This window comes from Balaenoptera ricei, chromosome 8 (assembly GCF_028023285.1).
Source record: "Balaenoptera ricei isolate mBalRic1 chromosome 8, mBalRic1.hap2, whole genome shotgun sequence".
In the NCBI taxonomy this organism is placed as follows: domain Eukaryota; kingdom Metazoa; phylum Chordata; class Mammalia; order Artiodactyla; family Balaenopteridae; genus Balaenoptera; species Balaenoptera ricei.
In genome coordinates, this window is record NC_082646.1 from 68,110,413 (window position 1) to 68,129,462 (window position 19,050).

General features: G+C 44.0%; 1 protein-coding gene across 6 annotated transcripts in view; it reads right to left on the minus strand.

Moving 5' to 3' along the window:
• IRAG1 (inositol 1,4,5-triphosphate receptor associated 1) overlaps positions 1 to 19,050 on the minus strand; it is a 120,369-nt gene that overhangs the window by 21,402 nt on the left and 79,917 nt on the right. For 5 of the 6 annotated variants that reach the window (XR_009504654.1, XM_059931126.1, XM_059931130.1 and 2 more), the window contains 7 exons: positions 17,042 to 17,165; positions 13,560 to 13,590; positions 11,042 to 11,182; positions 10,423 to 10,554; positions 8,264 to 8,405; positions 745 to 794; positions 102 to 209 (listed from right to left, as the gene is read on the minus strand). Coding sequence is in view for 5 of the 6 variants with exons in the window: in XM_059931126.1 (XP_059787109.1) it covers positions 102 to 209; positions 745 to 794; positions 8,264 to 8,405; positions 10,423 to 10,554; positions 11,042 to 11,182; positions 13,560 to 13,590; positions 17,042 to 17,165 (728 nt within the window). In the remaining variant the exon portion in view is untranslated. The remainder of the gene's footprint in view (positions 1 to 101; positions 210 to 744; positions 795 to 8,263; positions 8,406 to 10,422; positions 10,555 to 11,041; positions 11,183 to 13,559; positions 13,591 to 17,041; positions 17,166 to 19,050) is intronic. The other variant, XM_059931127.1, reaches the window with a different exon arrangement.

Sequence of the window (19,050 nt, forward strand, 5' to 3'; positions counted from 1 at the left end):
ATCTGTGCTGGGAATTTCCTCTCCTTGTTGACCCTACCCCATCCAGGTCACCCCCATAGTTGTGAGCCTGGGGCCCAGGAGGCAAGCATTATCATACTCACCAGGGCTGGTAAGGAGGGGATGGGGGATGAGCTGGGTGACTGGCCAGGCAGGTTCAGGATATTAAACTTGGGCACCACGGCAACGCTGACCCTCCGGCGGGGCATGTTCTGTGGGAAGAGAAGTGATCAGGCCCAGTGTCATGGAGGGGGCAGCACCCAAAGTTCAGAAAGGCCTGGGAAATGCCTTCTAATTCCTAATGCTGTGTTCACTGGCTATCCTGGTTTTAGGGTAGTGATGGTGCTGGGGGTTGGTGTAGAGAGAGTGGCCAAAATTAACAAATTTTTTTTATTAGTGATGAGTGATTTCTCAACATGTTCTGATTTTAATTTATCAGATCCTGAAGAGATGGATCAGAAATGACGCCCGGTCATTGGCCAGTGTATGAAACCCTGGATAGTGTATGAAAATGATCTATGGCAATACCAAAGTCTGTGCATCATTTCTTGTTCATTAAAGAGATGGTGCAGTCCTGGAAGCCACGAGCAAGGGAAGGTTGGAGGATGAGCTAGCAAGGTTCGGAAGCTGAATGAGAGACTCTGTCCAGAGGTTCTTTTGCACCTGTGGATCCAAGAATGACTGATTTCCTGGCTGACTGTGGAAACTTCTGTCTTTCTTTCCCCAGTATTCCTTGAACATGCATACCTTTCCCAGCGAGAGGGACATGGACCGCGCTGTGCGAGGGACCCCATCTTCTGCAGCAGGAGGGAACAGAGAAGAACACAGGTTAGTTTTCAGAGTAGGCTCCAGCAGGAAGCAGATAGCAGAAACTAAGCCAAGGTATCTACGGGCCAGAACTGACCCTCAAGGGATGTCCCAAGGGCCTGGGTGCAGACGTCACTGAATTTGACACTTGACCTTTTGAGACAATCATCTGCAGGGTGGGGTTTTTTTGGGACAGAGGCTTCATCCTAACTCCTCTGGCCACTATGAGAATCCCTAGTCTTGCACCTCTGGTTTCCACCTCACACCACCACACGGTCTCTGGGTTATGCCGTGGAGAGTATGTGAAGATTCCTCGTAGCAATACCAGGGCTTTTTGGGTCATTTCTTGCTCATTCAAGGAATGTACAGTCACGGAAATTATGAACAAGGAAAGTGTGGTGTCAATAAAAAATGGAAACTTGTTGACAACAGTAATTTCAATATGTCAACTGCAAAATAATTCAGAACAAAAGAAACTAGCACCCCTGGATTTTCTTCTCCTTAGTACATATATTAAGTGATAAAATTCATGTAAAATATTTAGCACCACACCTGGATAATACTACCACTAGAAAACACCAGTATGTGTAGAGAAAGGTTTTTGACAGCTCAGTTCAGTTTGATTCAGTTTGACCAATACCATCTAGTCTGTATAGCTGTCTATTCCTCATATTCATGTATTTTAGGTGTTTCTCTTGAAAAGCACATAACTAACACTTTTTCTTAATCTAATCTGAGGTTTTCTATTAACCAACAAGTCTAAGTTGTTTATATTTCTTATGATTGATATATTTCTACCATCTCATTTTGTAGTTTATATTTGCTTCATTAATTGAAGTTTTTCTAACCTTCCCTCCCCCCAGATTGGTTTGGAATTTATATATTTTAGTTGTAATCTTTAGTGTGCCCCCTTAAACTTTTAACATGTTACATGACTTTAGATTTTAAATGAATCAGATATCTATCCTTTTCCTGAATCAACCTTAAAACAATGATCACCCCTTTGAACTTAAATTATATTGTTTTTCAGTATTTTTTAAATTAATTAAATTTTATTTTTGGCTGTCTTGGGTCTTCGTTGCTGCGCACGGGCTTTCTCTAGTAGCGGCGAGCGGGGGCTACTCTTCGTTGTGGTGTGCGGACTTCTTATCGCGGTGGCTTCCCTTGTTGCAGAGCACGGGTTCTAGGTGCGCGGGCTTCAGTAGCTGTGGCACACGGACTCAGTAGTTGTGGCTCACGGGCTCTAGAGCACAGGCTCAGTAGTTGTGGCGCACAGGCTTAGTTGTTCCACGGCATGGGGGATCTTCCCTGACCAGAGTTTGAACCCGTGTCCCCTGCATTGGCAGGCGGATTCTTAACCACTGTGCCACGAGGGAAGTCCCTGTTTTTCAGTATTTTATTTCACTTTGTTTTTGGAATCCCAAATTATGATGACTGTTGTTTTACACAGTGAATGCTTATTTAGATTTACCCACATGTTTACAAATGTCTTTGATCACCATCCCTTCCTGCATCCGACTTTCTTTTGATCTCAATTTTATTTTTCCCTAAGTACATCCTTTAGTTGTTCTTTTGGCAAGGATCTGTGAGAGGTAAACTTTCTCAGTTGTTGCCATAAAATGTCTTTACAAAGCCCTCAAGCTTGCATGATAGTTTAGTTGGTAGTATTATCTCCAGGTTAACAGTTATTTTCTCTCAGCTCTTTGGACACTACTTCATTGTCTCCTGGTACTATTATTGGTCTTGGAATTTGCCATTCCTTTGTGAATAATCTGTCTTCTCTCTCTGGTTATTTTTAAGAACTTCACTTTGTCCTTGGGGTTCTAAAGTTTCTCTCTGATGTGTTTTTATTTCTTTTGCTTGGGAGTCTCTGTACTTTCTAAATGCAAGGATTCATGTCTTTCTTTAGTTCTGGAAAATTCTCAGATCCTGGGAAATTCCTTTGAATATTTTCTCTCCCTTATTCTCTCATTATGGATCTCCTAATAAAAGTATTTCGAAGTTTCTCATTCTATATCCCGTATCACATTTCTTTCATATTTAAATTAATTTATCCCTCTGAACTGCATTTTGGGTGACTTCTTCAAATCTGTCTTCTGGTTGACAAATTTTTTCCTCAGCTGTTCCTAATCTGATGTAAATGTTGTACCAATCAGGATAAGCTAGGCTATGCTACAATAATAAACAACCCCAAAGCCTTAGTGGGTTATAACAACTAAGATTTATTTCTTGCTTTTGCTACGTGTCCATTTGCTTATGAGTTGGCAGCAGGCTCTGCTCTGCATCCCCTCACTCAAGACTCAGGCTGATGGAGCTTCTACTATTTTGGAGCAGTGACGGTTGTCATGTCTGGAGAAAGAAACATACGGCAAATGGCACACTAGTTCTTATGGACCTCAGCTCAAATGCGACACATGTCCCTCCACTGACATTTAATGCCAAATCACATGGCCTCACCTAACTTCAAGGGGATGGAGAAGTGTGCCCATCTGAATGGGCACATTCAGGAGGAGGAGATCTGAATATTGAGGAACAGCTTCAACTCTAATAACTACCACTCCTAAACAACTGAGTTTTTAATTTCCACGCCTCTATTCCTCATTTCTAGGATTCTATTTTATTCTTTTTTTGATGGTTGTAGTCTTCTATTCTCATATTTCTGATTTGTTCTTTTATGCCTCTAATAATTTTACACATATCTTTAAAAAATGTATCAGATTGTTTTATTATCTGCTGTCTTTAGCATATCATCCTGTTGTTTGGGTGTCTGATGATTCTTGCTTGTGGTAGATTGTTTTCCTATTTTATAATTCTATATTGTAAACTCATCTTCTGTGAAGCTTTACTTAGAGGATCCTGTGTCTCCTGGGCGCAGGGTGTGTCTCTCCAGAGTGATTTATGTTTGTTTCCGGCAGTGTTCCTAGCAGCACCATTGTGATGTTCTTTTCGGAATCTCTGCATATGGCATCATCACTTTTGTTATGGCATGTACTTTGTGGGCATGCACTTTTCCTATGAGGAAGGAGAAAGTGTTTTTTTCTTACTAGAGCCCAGGGTAAAACAGACAAACTTCCTTGATTTGTTCCATTGTGAATTGGTGAGTTCCACAAATGCAGTCCTTGGAAAGTCTTAACTTTCTGTAGGAGGCTCAGAGTCAACTCTCTGCCTTGGGTGTCCGAGGCCTCAACTCAGATTGCATGCGAGTGCAAAAGCCCAGAGCCCAGATAGCTGAGGCTGACTCTTATCCTCAAGGAAGCTGCAGGGTCAGCTTGGTTTCAGTTCTCTTTTCTTTTCTTGTATCTGAGTATTTCAATTTCTTTTCTTGTGGATTCAGCTATTCTTTTAGACTGTTTGCTTCACTTTATCCAGCAGAAATTTCTAAGTATTTGTAGTCAAAGGATTTTCAAGTTTCCCAGTCAGCCAAAACAGCAGAACCGGAAAATATTCTTTGTATATGAAGAGTTCATACAGTTAATAAAATACCAATCTCACAAGTGGGCAAAAAATTAGAGAATTTACACAAGTAGAACTACAAATGCCCAATAAACATTTGAAAAGGTCAAGAAATACAAATTAAAACTATGGGAAGAGATACGATATTGGCCCATCAAAGTCAAAAATATTTTCAAAAAGAAAAGCCAAGAATGTCCATGACACAATGAATTGAGCATCACTGTTACCCATTAAATGGAAATATCAATGGGTTATTTGGAAATAATTTGCTTTAAGAGCCTTATATGACATATATACACTAATATGTATAAAATAGATAACTAATAAGAACCTGCTGTATAAAGAAAAAAAAAAAGATTAGTGACATAAACTCTGAATCTGTCTGTCATCAGAATTCCCTGTTAAAATGCAAATCCACCTGATAGAGGGAATGACTGTTCTTTATTAATCACAGAAAACTAAGCATATATTAGTTTGTCATCATTAAATATAGAGAGCAAATATACAAGGAATTGAACACAAGACTGGGGCATTTTTTACAGTAGAATGGACAAAGGTAAGATTTCAGGGATATATTTCAGTCAAGGGACAGCATGAAGGTCTCAAAGTGGGAAAAGATGCCTTGAGAACAAACCTCACTTGTTTCCCATTTTTTAAAGGTAAACCTGGAGTACTATGACTAGAGAGAATCTATGAGATATTTATATTGACTCGATTAATTTCTTCTAAAAGCTAGGCATTGCAGTGACACTACTTTATTGATGATTCTGGTCACAACTCCTGTCAACTGAAGTTTGTGTTTTTTTCCCTCTCTGGTTATTTGGTAAAAGTGACTTTTCCCCTGGAGCTCCCTAGTGACTATTCAATTCTCTGTTTCAATTTGTTTAATAAAGATCTTATTTATACAGAAAAAAAAGAGCCTTATAAATATTCCTTTCCCCTGAGTTAGTATTTACACTTCTGGAAATCTACCTTAAGGAAATAATCCAAAATGTAGGCAATCAGCAGGTTTCATATTCAGAAAAAAAAAATAGATGTTTTTTTTTTTTTCTTCTGAATGTGTATCACCTTTCTTGAAATCAGAGATATTTTCTTTCACTGTAGTCTTCAGGCACAGACAAAGATTGCATATATGACAAAGAAGTCATATAAAAGCTTAAAGAACAACCACCATCAGGGAATGGTCACAGAGTATCTGGTGGGCACATCTGGCCCCTCTGCACCAGCCCAAGCTGAGGTGTAGCTTGGAAAAACAGTGGAGTGGGAACAGATGTGCGAAAACTACCCATTCACCGTTCAACACTCAACTACCGGCTCCCGTCTGATTGTAAGCACTTTCTCATGCCCCCAGACGGAATGTGGGACTCTGCCATGTGCGCCCATAAAGTCTGCTTACATCTGTCACAGCACTGCTTACACTGTCCTGCCCTCACCACAGGTTGAGAACTCCTTTGGGTCAGGGGCTGGGTACACTTCACCTCTGTATTCCAGTATCACGTGGGCACACCAGAGATGCTCAATAAATGTCTGTAGAATGAATGGATGAGACTCACGGGCAACTGTGCTCATTCCATAAATCGTGGGTAAGGTGGTTCACAGGAGACCCTGCACCTTGTAGGACAATACTGTAAGAGCACACATGTTAGGATTTCTTTGGTGGCAGCTTCTCCAACTTCCAACACTGACAGAGAGAGGTTTCTTAGAGGCCCAGCTGCATGTGGGTCAGGAGCCTTGCTGCCAAGACCAAAGCAGACGGTCTGGAGCACATGTACGCCGCCTTCGGACCCTGGGAAGCGTCACTGATATTCCCCAGGAAACTTGTGAAACCTCCTGTTTATAAAGGTTTCTCCATCTGTTATACTTTCTGTACTTTCCCTCCCTCTGCTCTTGGTAACACGGATGTTTGCATTCCAGAGGGATTCCTGTTGCTAAAAGGTCTGTTTTCTCCTGCTAACACCACACCTCATCAGCCAGAGCCCAAACCCTGGCAAGCTCCCAAGGAGAGATACTGATCCACAGCACCGTCCTCCTCCTCCTGGACTGTGGCAAAGCCTCCTAACTCGTCTCTCCATCCCTCAATGTCCACACTCTCCTAATGCATCGCCCACTCTGAAGTCAGCAATCTTCTAAAAATAAAATCTGACTATGTCGGCTGGTGTAAACCCACCTGTGTCTCCTCACTGCCTGGAGGACAAAGACCCAGATTGTTCGCAGGGCCTGGCATGTGGCCCTGGTCTAACAAGTCTTACCTTCAACGTGTCATTGTCACACTCCAACACCTCAAACCACATCAGACTGTTTGTTTCGTAGTCTTCTCAGCCCAACCTCCACGCCTTTGCACAAGCTGTTTCCTCCACTTGGGGTGTATTTCCCCCTTTAGCCTGGAGAACTCCTACTTTTACTTTAAAACACTGCAACTCTCCTACTGTATAGCACAGGGAACTATATTCAATAGTCTGTGATACAGTGTTCACTGCAGCACTATTTACAATAGCCAGGACATGAAAGCAACCTAAGTGTCCATCGACAGATGAATGGATAAAGAAGATGTGGCACATATATACAATGGAATATTACTCGGCCATAAAAAGGAATGAAATTGAGTTATTTGTAGTGAGGTGGATGGACCTACAGTCTGTCATACAGAGTGAAGTGAGTCAGAAAGAGAAAAACAAATACTGTATGCTACCACATATATATGGAATCTAAAAAAAAAAAATGGTCATGAAGAACCTAGGGGCAGGACAGGAATAAAGACACAGACGTAGAGAATGGACTTGAGGACACAGGTAGGGGGAAGGGTAAGCTGGGACGAAGTGAGAGAGTGGCATGGACATATATACACTACCAAGTGTAAAATAGATAGCTAGTGGGAAGCAGCCACATAGCACAGGGAGATCAGCTCAGTGCTTTGTGACCACCTAGAGGGGTGGGATGGGGAGGGTGGTAAGGAGGGAGATGCAAGAGGGAGGGGATATGGGGATATATGTATAGGTATAGCTGATTCACTTTGTTATAAAGCAGAAACTAACACACCATTGTAAAGCAATTATACTCCAATAAAGATGTTAATAAATAAATAAATAAATAAATAAATAACAATGATATTCTCCTGAAAAAAAAAAAGTCTGTGATAGACCATAACAGAAAAGAATATGAAAAAGAATGTATATATATGTATAACTGAGTCACTTTGCTGTACAACAGTAATTAACACAACATTGTAAATAAACTATACTTCAATAAAAAACAAAAAACAAAACAAAAGAAAACAAAAACCACAGCAACTCAATATCAAGTGGAATCAGATGGCCCTTCCTCTGTTCTATAGCAACCTGTATAGAACTTCTTTAAACGAGAGTATTTCTTTAAAGCATTTGTCTTGCCCACGAGTCTAATAGTTATCTCAGCAGTATCTCCTTTACCCAGGCTCTCACTCCACCCCTCTGCCCAGACTCCATCTCTCACCTGGATTACTGTAATAGTCGCTTTGTGGGTTTCCCTGTCTCTGGCTTTACCCCAGTAATGTAATTGCCACATCATTGCCAGAAGGAATCTTCTAAACTATATATGATCATGTTATTTCCCTGATTAAAATCTTTGGTTGGATCCCTAATGCTTTCCAGGATAAAGTGCAATTTCCTTAGCATGTGCTGCCCAAAGGGGGGACCCCAAAGCACAAAGGTTGAAAGGTTTGGGGTGTGCCACTCTCACAAAGGAGGTTGAATTCTTGCAGCCTATGGGCTTTGCATCAGTGATCAGCTTCTGTGGTTACTTTTATCAGGAGTTGCTTGGGGGCCATTCATGCTTTCTGGTTCCAGGCCCCCAAGCTCACAGAAACAGTGACTGTGAGGCCCCTGTGGGCTTCACTGGGCCAGGCAGCAAGCTTTGCTCACCCTAACACAGGCCCTGGGGCTGTCCCATAGGCATGATCCTAGCCTGGATCCATCAGGGACCCAATATCACAGGGCCAAGGTCGGGGGTGGGCAGGAACCCAGTTCCTTACCAGAGGGGCCACAGCTACGGCTTGAATTCTGATTTGCAAGTTTTTTAAACTCCATGAGCTCTGCATGGTCCTTCTCATACGTCCTCTTCAGGTTCTCCACATACTGCATCATCACTTCTGTTGCTTTCGACATGCGCTTTTCCTGCAGGGAAGAAGAGTGTGAACACACAGGGCATTTGGATGAAAAGCTCATCAGCACTGTTTGCTCTGAGCCAAGCTCTGGGCTGGGGGACTCGAAAGGATACAAGGACCAATCAGACGTGACTCTGCCCTCTAAGAGTTTGCTGTCTGGGATGTGAGTTGAGACGGGGGCTCAGGCACCTGTGCTCAGGGATAACAAGGACGAGCCCAGCCACAAAGCCTCAGGAGATGAGAGGGGGCAGAGTCATCTCCGCTTGCAGAGAACGGGTCAGGGGAGGCTTCTTGAGATGGAGTGAAGTGCTGTAGGGTTTGGGCACGTAGCCATGGGCAGGAGAGACAAAGAGCATTAGCCAGGGAACTCCAAGAGCCAAGGTCCAGAGGCAGGACATCACAAGGCTTGTATCGAGGTGAGGATTTCCCCTCCAGACAGGATCCTTTGGAGAGTGAAAGGGGGTGCCATCAAGAATTATGCTGGGACAATAAGCGTATACCAGAATTGTCTGGAAAGCCAGGAAAGCACAGGTCATCCTACTCAGGTAGGAATCAGCAAATGGTTGGGTTTGTTCACAGGAAGAAAAGGTGAGTTAGGGCTGGGTTGTGAAGGACCTTGAATGCTAGACTAAGGAGTTTGGACTTATTCTGAAGGAAGAGGGGAGCCATCGAATGTCTTAAAGTAAGGGAGTGTCATAATCAGGTCGCCAGTGGAGACTGGACTGAAGGGTGTGAGACTGGTGGCAGCAAGAGCAACAAGAGAAGAGAGGATGAGTGCCTGAACCAGTCCAGTGGAACCAGAGAAGACGGTGAGGACAGAGACACGGAAGCCACTTGCAGAAGGGTGAAGGCTGGAGTGAGCCGCGCATGGGCTGAGAAACGCTTTCACGAGGGCTGTGCAAAATGAGGAGGAGTCTTCTCTACTGACACCCCGTGGATCCCTCAGAGATCCTTGCCCGCGGCCTGCCTGTCCCCAGAGGGACACGCTCAGTGACTGTCCCCTGGACAAAGTCCCCGCAGCCCTGAGCTGAGACCAGCCACTTCCCTAAAGCCCTCCCTTTGTTGCTGCTCCCAGCTGGAGTGGCTTCCTGGGTGCTGCTGCTGAGTTGGGTGCCCTTTCACCGGAAGCACACGGGTGGGACAGCCCTGTGGCTTGTCCTTCCTTTATTCTATGAGAACTGCCCAGGGCTGGGCCCCAGGAACACCCCTGTCATGCAAACCATGCAGCAGGACACGGGTCCACAGTAACAGCAACAGTGATAACGACATCCAGGTGCTTTACAAGTGTCACAGTGCCCTGTATGGCAGATACTGTCAGCATCCGCATTTTATGGTTGGAGAAGCTGGAGCAGAGAGGCCCGAGGCCACACAGTGAATCCTTGTGGAGCCAGGATGAGAACTCAGGCAGTCTGACCCCACAACACCATGCTGGATCAGGTGGCACCCTGAGTGCCTCACGACTTCAAAGTGGCTGCGAGGGAGCCAGACTTGGGCCTGCACCCCAGCTTTGCCCCACGCTAGTGCTATTACCTTTCTGAGACTTCACGTCTTCATCAGGGGATAAGATTATTTACTTTACAGAGTTGCTGGGAGGATTAATGAAACAAAGCAGTTTTTCCTAAAGCACATTTTGCCAAATACTAGTTCCCTGGGAGTTGAATAGGTATTTTGTGGGAACAAGAAGTGGCGGGGTGGGTGATTCTTTACTCAAATACATTTGAGAAATACGTCAGTAATGTTAAACAGACTTTTTCATTACAGGACTTCTCAAAGCCTTGCTATGCCAACATGCCTCAGAAATCTCCAAGAAAGGAAGGTAGTATGCAGCAGTTCTCAAATGTAGGTATCCATAGAAAGCTTTTTCTGGGGAGCACCTCAAGAATTTAGTGGTCCATCAAAAATACACTGAGACGACCACAATTACGGAGGTAGGATGTCTGGCACAGAGGAAGCCATCAATAAGCAGTATCTGTAGTTGCCACTGCTTACATCGCTGCTCCAGTTACTGTGGACAGAGCAGAGCTCACCTGGCGGACAGCCCCCACCATCTCGGCTCGGCTGGAGAGGCGGGCAGCCAGGCGGTGCAGGACCGCGATGTCCTCCAGCAGCTTCTGGTAGGTCTCCCGGTGCTCACAGTGGTGCCAGAGTGAAGCTGAGGACTGAGGAGGGAGAAGGAACATCACGTGGGGTCCTCACAGACCAAGACTTGACCAGGGCTGTCACAAGACGAGCCCTGGCCCCATCCTGGCCGAGAGGAGGCGCCTCTGCAGGGCCCAGGCGACGGCTACTTCTGGGATTGGAGAAGTCCAATGTGGACACTCTATAGCTGGCTGGCCTAAAGGAAGGGAATCACAGCCTGGTCTCTGGTCCCCAGGGGGCTCCCTTTGCCATCCCAGGTCATCCAGCCCCCCTCCTGAGAAGCTGCCAAGGGCTCAGAGGCCTTAACTACAGCCCTAAGGTAACCAAGCCTTCCGGATCTCTGCCTCAGCTCCTCCCAGCTCTGAGGAAGGCTGCCTGGCTCAGGGCCTTGGCCCCATTTCTCACTTCAGGATACTCTGCTCGGTGACTGAGAAAAGCAGGAGACCCGGCACAGCCCTTGGGGACAGTGTCTCCTGCAAGGATTCCCCAATCAGGCTCCACAATTACCGTAATGGAAGCTTTGAAGTGTTCCAGTTCCTTCTCTGTGTTCTCCTCTGTCAGGTTGCGTTCCCTTTCCGCCTGGTTAATTCTAGATTCTAGGGTGTAGCTGTCATTTCTAAAGGCCAAGGACAGTTGTACAAACACGTTCTGTTGGGAACAAGAGTGTTGGAGAGGTGCTAGGAGGAGTTACTGCAGGGAGCAAGGCTGCCGGTGGAATTTTTTGCTCAAGGATTTTATATCAGCTCCTGGAACCAGCTCCCACAGCAGCCAAGAACAAGTGAAACTCTCCCTTAATGAAGTAAACTGCCCAAAAGATGGCCAAATAGTAACCTGAGATCCATGCTAGGTCCTTCCCAGGACCAGAAGACCAAACACATTTTACTGAAAAAGAATAAGAGAATAACACTTTGCTTTTTCCTGAATGTCAAGAAAATAACATCCTGTATTTGGGTTTAGATAAACTCAGGCCAACACAGCTGATTGTGTAAGCAGTCTGGGTTCACGCTAAGATTTATGGCATGCGGGTTTTGGAGATTTCGCATGAAACTACTGTATTTAAAGAAACCCCACTTGAGATGTAAGCCTGTTGACTCAAAGCAAACTTCAACCAGCATCTTATCTGAATATTCCAAATCCTACGCTGAAAGCAGCTTTTACAAGCTGCCAGGAGATTAAATAAAGCCAGGTATGATTCTGTTAGGAGAAGCTTTCTGGAACAAATATTCCATGCCAAAAATGCAGCCTGCATGAATGAACTTTGAAAGGTGGTGCTGATCAGACATGGAATTCCTGGTCTAATAGGAAACTACTGGGGAGGAGAAATACACAGATGGACTCTACACAGGAAGGAGGCAATGGCCTTCATTTTTACAGCCTTCATTTGCCTTGCCTGTGTCAAGTGGTAGAAGATTTACACCCTTAGGGTGAGTTGATTCTGCCTGAGCATCTGAAGTTCATGTAACATGGCCCACAGTGGGCAGACATCTCCAGACGGAGAACTGAAGACCCTGAACTGCTCGATGATGATGATGATGAGGGCCACATTGAAAGCTACTCCCTATTGAGCATCTGCTATACGCCAGAACTGCCAGGAGTTTTACGCACCTTAGCTTGTTTAATCCCTCAACAATCCTCTGCCATAGGAACTGTTATGTCCACTTTATGGGTAAAGAGACCGAGAGCAGAGAGGTCATTAACTTGTTCAAGGTGTCACAAGGGAGTAGCAGAACCAGAATTCAGCCTCAGACTATCTGATTCCAAAGCCTGTGCTCCTCTCACCATGCTGAGCACAGATTGTGTCAGCACACACCTGAGGACAGGAGCGCACCCTTAACCAAAGTGCCCACGGCCATCACCACCAGCGGCAGTGGGTAGGGATTCTCTGTCTTGCCCAAGCCTCAGTCAAATTTATCAAAAATGCTCAATATTTAGTTCTCTATAACTGGGTTATCCCCTTAATGGCAGTGTGATATATAGAGCCCTGAAGTCAGTCAGAACACTTGGCTCCAAATGCTGATTCTGCTAAGCACGGGGTCTGGGATCTCAGATAACTTATTTAATCCCTCAGTTTCCTCCTTTGTTCTGCTTCCTGCTCTACCTGTTTCTCAGAGCTGATGGGGGGGTCAGCTGAAAGGATGGATATGTGTGTGCCAGGTAACTGTTACTATCTGTGCCAGATATTTTACACAGTCCATCTCCCTTTGCTTATGTGGTCCACTGGGTCTCAGTAAGTGTATGTTCGTTTTCTTGTTAGCAAGCGTAAACCATGTTTTAAGACTGTAAAATCTTCCATCCTCCCAACCTGGAGTGAAGTATTCTGGAATCATCCATGTTCTTGCTCCTTTCCTTCTATCAATTCCAATGTAATCGTCATGGAAACAAACTACCGCTGGTGTCGGAGGTCCTCACTGTCTCACCTCCGATGCATTCTCTTTGTCCATCTACCCCTTCGCCAGAATGAAATGCAAATTCCTCTCAGCTCACTCACCAGCCCCATTGGGACAGCTTCTCTACAGAGACAAGGAGGCCCTGAGGAGAATCATGGGAGAATCAGGGAAGGTGGGAGACCTGACAGCATAGCCACCCGCCTTGGCTGAGCTGGCTTCCTTACGTCTGAAACCCTCAGAAAGAAAGCACCTTTTTCCTCCAGACCAAAGTTTGAAACGTGAAATCTGATCGTCTTTTAATAATTTTGAAATAAATTTGATTCAGTTCTGCAGCCTCCCAGCTGCTTTGTGTATCTAAGTCATACTTTTAAAGAAAACAAATAATCGTTGATGAAATGTGGAACTTCCAGCTACCTTCTCATCCCTGACGAAATTTGTCAAAATCTTCCATTAACTGGAGTGGTGGTCGGGGGCTTGGTGGCTCAATAGGGCTGATCACGATGCCCATATTCCCCCCATGGCCACTCATTCTCATGTTTGTGTAAAAATGTCAGGAGCAGAGGCTGGAGAAGGAAATGTTTTGAATGAACCCACTCAAGCTCAAGTACTCAATTTCATAGAACACTGGAGTTACTTACCTCAACTTCCTTTTCAGTGAGTGGAGGGGCACTGTGAAAAAGAAAAGACATGCAAATGAACTTTATCCAACCTTTGAAATAAACCAAAAGGTGCCTCTGAACAGCAGGCAGACCAGGTGTTTCCAGGAATTAGAGTAAGCAGGGCTGGCGAGATGGAAAAGATGCAGGGTACCCTTTGTGTGAGTTCTGTAACCCGTGACGTATTCGGCAAGATAGTGACTCCTGCAGAGGAAGTATGGTGGAAACTATTAGATCCTGGGGTCAGTGCTCCACCAGTGCCTCCACTAAGTGTGACTTTGGATAAGTTATTTAATCTAAGTTTGCTCATCTGTAAAATGGGAATAATATCTACCTTGCAGGAGTCTTATAAGGAATATATATATGTATGTATCAATGTGTATATATATGTGTCTATATTCACCTATATATGACATCCACACATGTATGTATGTGTATATATATGTATATACATGTATATGTATATATGTGTATATTCATATGACATCCACACTCAGCGGGCACTCAGGAGATGTTTATTATTATGACTAACTCACAGGCATGCTGTGAGGACTTAATAAAAGACTATACAAGCTATACACTTTATAAGTTGTATACATCTGAACAGTCATTATAATTTTTCTGGGGCTGCCCAGGTCTGCAAAGCCTGACCCTCCTCCTGCCTCCAAGGGGTGTGACAAGTGTGCACGTGAGCCAGAGAATAAATGGTAGGAAAGAGTGGCCAGAGCTCTTCTCCACAGCAAGAGCCTCTTCTGATGGCTGGAATCAGAGATTGGGCAAGAGAGCCCCAGCTGGTGCAGAGGGTGCGGTTCCCACAGCAAGCATCCTCCACTCTGCACCCTTGCTCGGCTGCTGCTCTGGCTGGTGACTAAAGCTAGCCCTGCTCTGAAACCCGGACGACGTAAATAATGCACGGGCCCTTTCCTGTGCTGGGGTGGGAGAACGGGGAGGAGTCCTACTGGCGTCACAGGACTTGGCAACAGAGCATGCCATCGATAAGGTTCTCAGGAAACACAGCTTCCTCCCTTTGACGGGTGTGGAGGGACCCCGAGAGCAAAGGTAGGGGTCAGCAATCTCTGCAAGTGGCTGGTTCTCACCCCTGACGAGGGACTATGAGAACCTTCCTGTCAGGATGAGGCAACAAGACCCCACGGCCATCAAGTCAGCAGAGTACAGAGCACGAGATAAACAAGTGCAAAGCTGTTTGAGCCTTGCAGTTCTGGCCACAGGCCCACCCGTCAGGCCCTTTCCTCTGGGGGCCAGCCAACACAATCTCAGCTGTCATATAGGACATGCACATCTTGCTTAAATGGGTTATCAAACTCACTGAGCTTGTGTTTGATTCCTGGCTTTGTTTGGGTATTATGTGAAAATTACGTTTTCATCAATTATTTACCAAACTTACTTTACTACCTTGATTACTCACGTTCTGCTTTTTTGCTATAGAACACATTTTTGAAAAATGTACAAGGCCCTGAGGACCCAGGGAGGTGTGGTTTATGTAAAGAAGCCACATGACAAGGTCAGCTCCTGAAGCAGAGAGCTGTGCCTCATGAACTGGCACAGGCAGGGAGGGGCAGAGCCATTACCCTCCAAAAAGGCGGAGGCCTAGCAGGTGACGTACAAGGAGACCACTCTGGATGTGCCTCAGAATTCAAACTGCCTTAATAGGCCTTAGGATGAAATCAAAGGCCTCTGTGAACTGGCCCCTACCGGACTCTTCCCACTCTTCAGCCACATTCGCCATTCTGCTCTTCAAACACACTTACGTCCTTGTGGCCCCAGGGCCTTTGCATTTACTGTTCTTTCCTTTTTTTTTCATGCTCTTACATTTGCAATTCAGTAGTTTTTAGTATATTCATAGAATTGTACAACCATCATTACAGTCAATCTTAGAACTTTTTAATCCTCCCAAAAAGGAACACTATACCAATTAGTGGTCACTCCCCCAATCCCCAGCCCTATACAACAACTAATCTACTTTGTCTCTGTGGATTTCCCTATTCTGGGTATTTCATATAAATGGAATCATACAACACATGACTGATTTCTTTCACTTAGCATAATGTTTTTGAGGTTCATCCATCTGGTAGCATATATAAGTATTTCATTTTTATGGCTGAATAGTATTCCATTCTATGGATATATCAGATTTTATTTATCTATTTATTAGCTGATGGACATTTGGTTTGTCTCCATTTTTAGCTATCAAGAAAAATGCTTGTTATTGAACATTCACGTACAAGTTTTTGTGTGGACATATATTTTCATTTCTCTTTGTTATATATCTAGGAGTGGAATTGCTGGGCCATACAATAACTGTATGTTTAACTTTTTGATGAACTGTTGTTCCAAAGTGGCTGCACCATTTTCCTGAGAATTTCATTTCCTCCACATCCTCACCAACATTTGTTATTGCCCATCTTTTTTATTAAAACCATTCTAGGGATATAAAATTATATCTCATTTTAATCATTTATGATAAATGATAAATCATTCATTTAATGAATTTATCATTTATTATTCATGATAAACCATTTGAATTTGGATTTCCCTAATTACTACTGATGCTGAGCATCCTTTCATGTGCTCATTGACCCCTCATATATATTCTTTGAAGAAATGTCTATTTAAATCTTTTGCCCACTTAAAAAAATTAGTTGTCAATACTACTCAGCCATAAAGAAGAATTGAAATTTTGCCATTTGCAGCATCATGGGTGGACGTGGAGGGTATTATGCTAAGTGAAATAAGTCAGACAGAGAAAGAAAAATACTGTATGATACCACTTATGTGGAATCTAAAAAAATACAACAAACTAGTAAATATAACAAAAGAAGAAGCAGACTCACAGATATGGAGAAGAAACTAGTGGTTTCCAGTGGGGAGAGGGAAGGGGGGGAGGGGCAAGATAGGAGTAGGGGATTAAGAGGTACAAACTATTATGTATAAAATAATCTATAAGGATATATTGTACAACACAGGGAATATAGCCAATATTTTATGATAACTATAAATGGAGTATAATCTTTAAAAATTGTGAATCACTCTATTGTATACCTGTAACATATAATACTGTACATCAACTACACTTCAGTCAAAAAATTTAAAAATTAGTTGTTTTTTTTATTGAGTTATAAGAGTTCTTCAAAGATATATTATAGAAACAAGTCCCTTATCATATACATGCTTTGCAAATATTTCCTCCCATTCTGTGGGTTGTCTTTTCACTTTCTTGGTGGTCTTGTTCATCTATGAGCCCCACCTGCTCCTCTTTGAGTTGGAACCACCTCACCTGGCCCTTTATTATTCTTTTTGTTTTGGGTACATTAGTCCTGTCTGAACTATTGGACTTTGACCCTTCTGGCGTCAAAAATCAAGTCTGGTGCTCCTGTGTCCTATCTACAATTGAATACAGGGGCCACCCAATGTGGGGTCTTGTGCAACCCATGCCCCAATTTTACCTTCCAGGGAGAGACTTGTGGACCCGCAGTTTGCGAAGCAGCACATCAGAAATATTGGGCATGACATCCAGGCCACTCTTTGACTCTTCTTCCTCAATAGCTGGGGAGAGTTCAGAAGGGGGCCCTGAAAAAAAAAGTGTTTAATTTATAAAATGTAATACTCTTGGCAATTTGCTTCAGGGGATAAGGAATAGCTTTAACATTTATTGGAACCTGGTTATATGCCAGGGGCTTTATAATTGTTATTTTATCCTCACAACGACCCAATGAGCTAGACCTTAATCATCCCATTTTTCAGGTGGGTAAACTAAGGCTCAGCAAGATTAATAACTTGCTTAAGGTCACAGAACTGGTAAATGGCATAGGTTTCAAATAATTCTATCTGCTCTAAGTTCTATGTTCTTCCCATTGCTCTCCATAGTACCAAGCAGGCTCTTGTGTCTGGGGTCCAGGTTGGTTTTTGTCAACTGGAAAATTGTTGGCTCTTTGGCTATAAAGTTTGGAAAAGTCCCTTCTCTTTGGCAGGCTTCTCAAGAGGCCTGCTGCCCAACTATTCTTCCTCAGATGAATTCAGCAGTTCTATCATCTGTGTCCTAATTAGAAATCAGCATCTGGTTCCATATCCCCATAGATAGGAGTAGAAACAGGGTTTTTCCAGAGTAAAGCTAAGGTCATTAGATCTTTTACAGATCTCAGAAATAGATGTCTCCTCGTCAACAGAACCAATAAATAGTCTTTTTTTTTAATCTCCTAAACCTGTCCTGGGTTTGTGCTCTGAAGGCAGAAAGAACAAACCAAGTATTCTCTTTCCCACAAATTTTTCTCCTGCTTGAAGACAGCTCTTGTACCTCTCCAAAGCTTCCCTTCTCCAGGTTGTAGCCCAATTTTCCCAGCTGTTCACTGTGGCCTCTAGATACCATCCCCTGACTGCACACATTCTGGTTGTTGCTGTCCCAGAAGCCCAGATGTGCTCTAACAAGCTCTTAGCTCAGGAGCACAGTGGCAAATGGCCTTGGCATTGACATGAGTTATTCATTTAGCACAGACTTGCTGTGCCCTACACTATGGGCTCACAGCACATTTAGGATTAAAAGCCTTGAATCTCTTTTACTTGAACCAAATGAGGTATCTTCGTCCCATACATTGGTTATTTTCCATTTGCACGCAGGACTTTTAGTTATCCACGTTTTGCCGTCTTTCATGGGTTTGACCCAACAGATTTCCAGAACTGTAGTCTAGGCCAGAGATCAGGACTACGTAACCATCTAAATGGAGCTAAGATTGGGAGTCATGTGAATTAGAAGCCTCACCAAGGGAGACCATGCAGAGAAAAGAGGAGGTATAGTTTGGCCCCAGGTAAACAATGTTTAAATACTTTGAGCTTCCCGATAACTGAACAGTGTTCACGAGTTTCCTGGTACTCAAGGAATCCAGCAAAGTCCAGAGGACCATCTGTCAGAGTCAGGGCAGTCAGTGATCCTTCTTTGGATATGAGATTTGACTCATATCAGGTAGCTAGTTCTCTTAGTTACCTGTCACCTGTCACCTCTTGGGTTCTGTCTTGGCACTTACTGCTGTCTGACATTTCCATGTGACAGATGGTGCCTCTGGTGCCTTGTGGTGCCTCTGGTCACACTCTACCTTTATGTAATCCCTGCTGCACCCAGCAGAGAGATAATGAAGCAGTGGGCTCCTGAGAAGTCTGTATGATTGACAGAACTGTGTGAGGTCTAATAATCACAGGGAAGTCATATGAGGAGCTTTTGCCTAGAAAAGTCCCCTAGGTAGAACCCCACTCCCCAAAAAGGGATGGGTTTCTAGCCCTGCTAAAATGGCTGTCTTAAGCGTGATCCCAGGATTTCCCTGGTGGCGCAGTGGTTAAGAGTCCACCTGCCAATGCAGGGGACATTGGTTCGATCCCTGGTCCGGGAAGATCCCACATGTCGCAGAGCAACTAACCCCATGTGCCACAACTACTGAGCCCTCATGCCACAACTACTGAAGCCCAC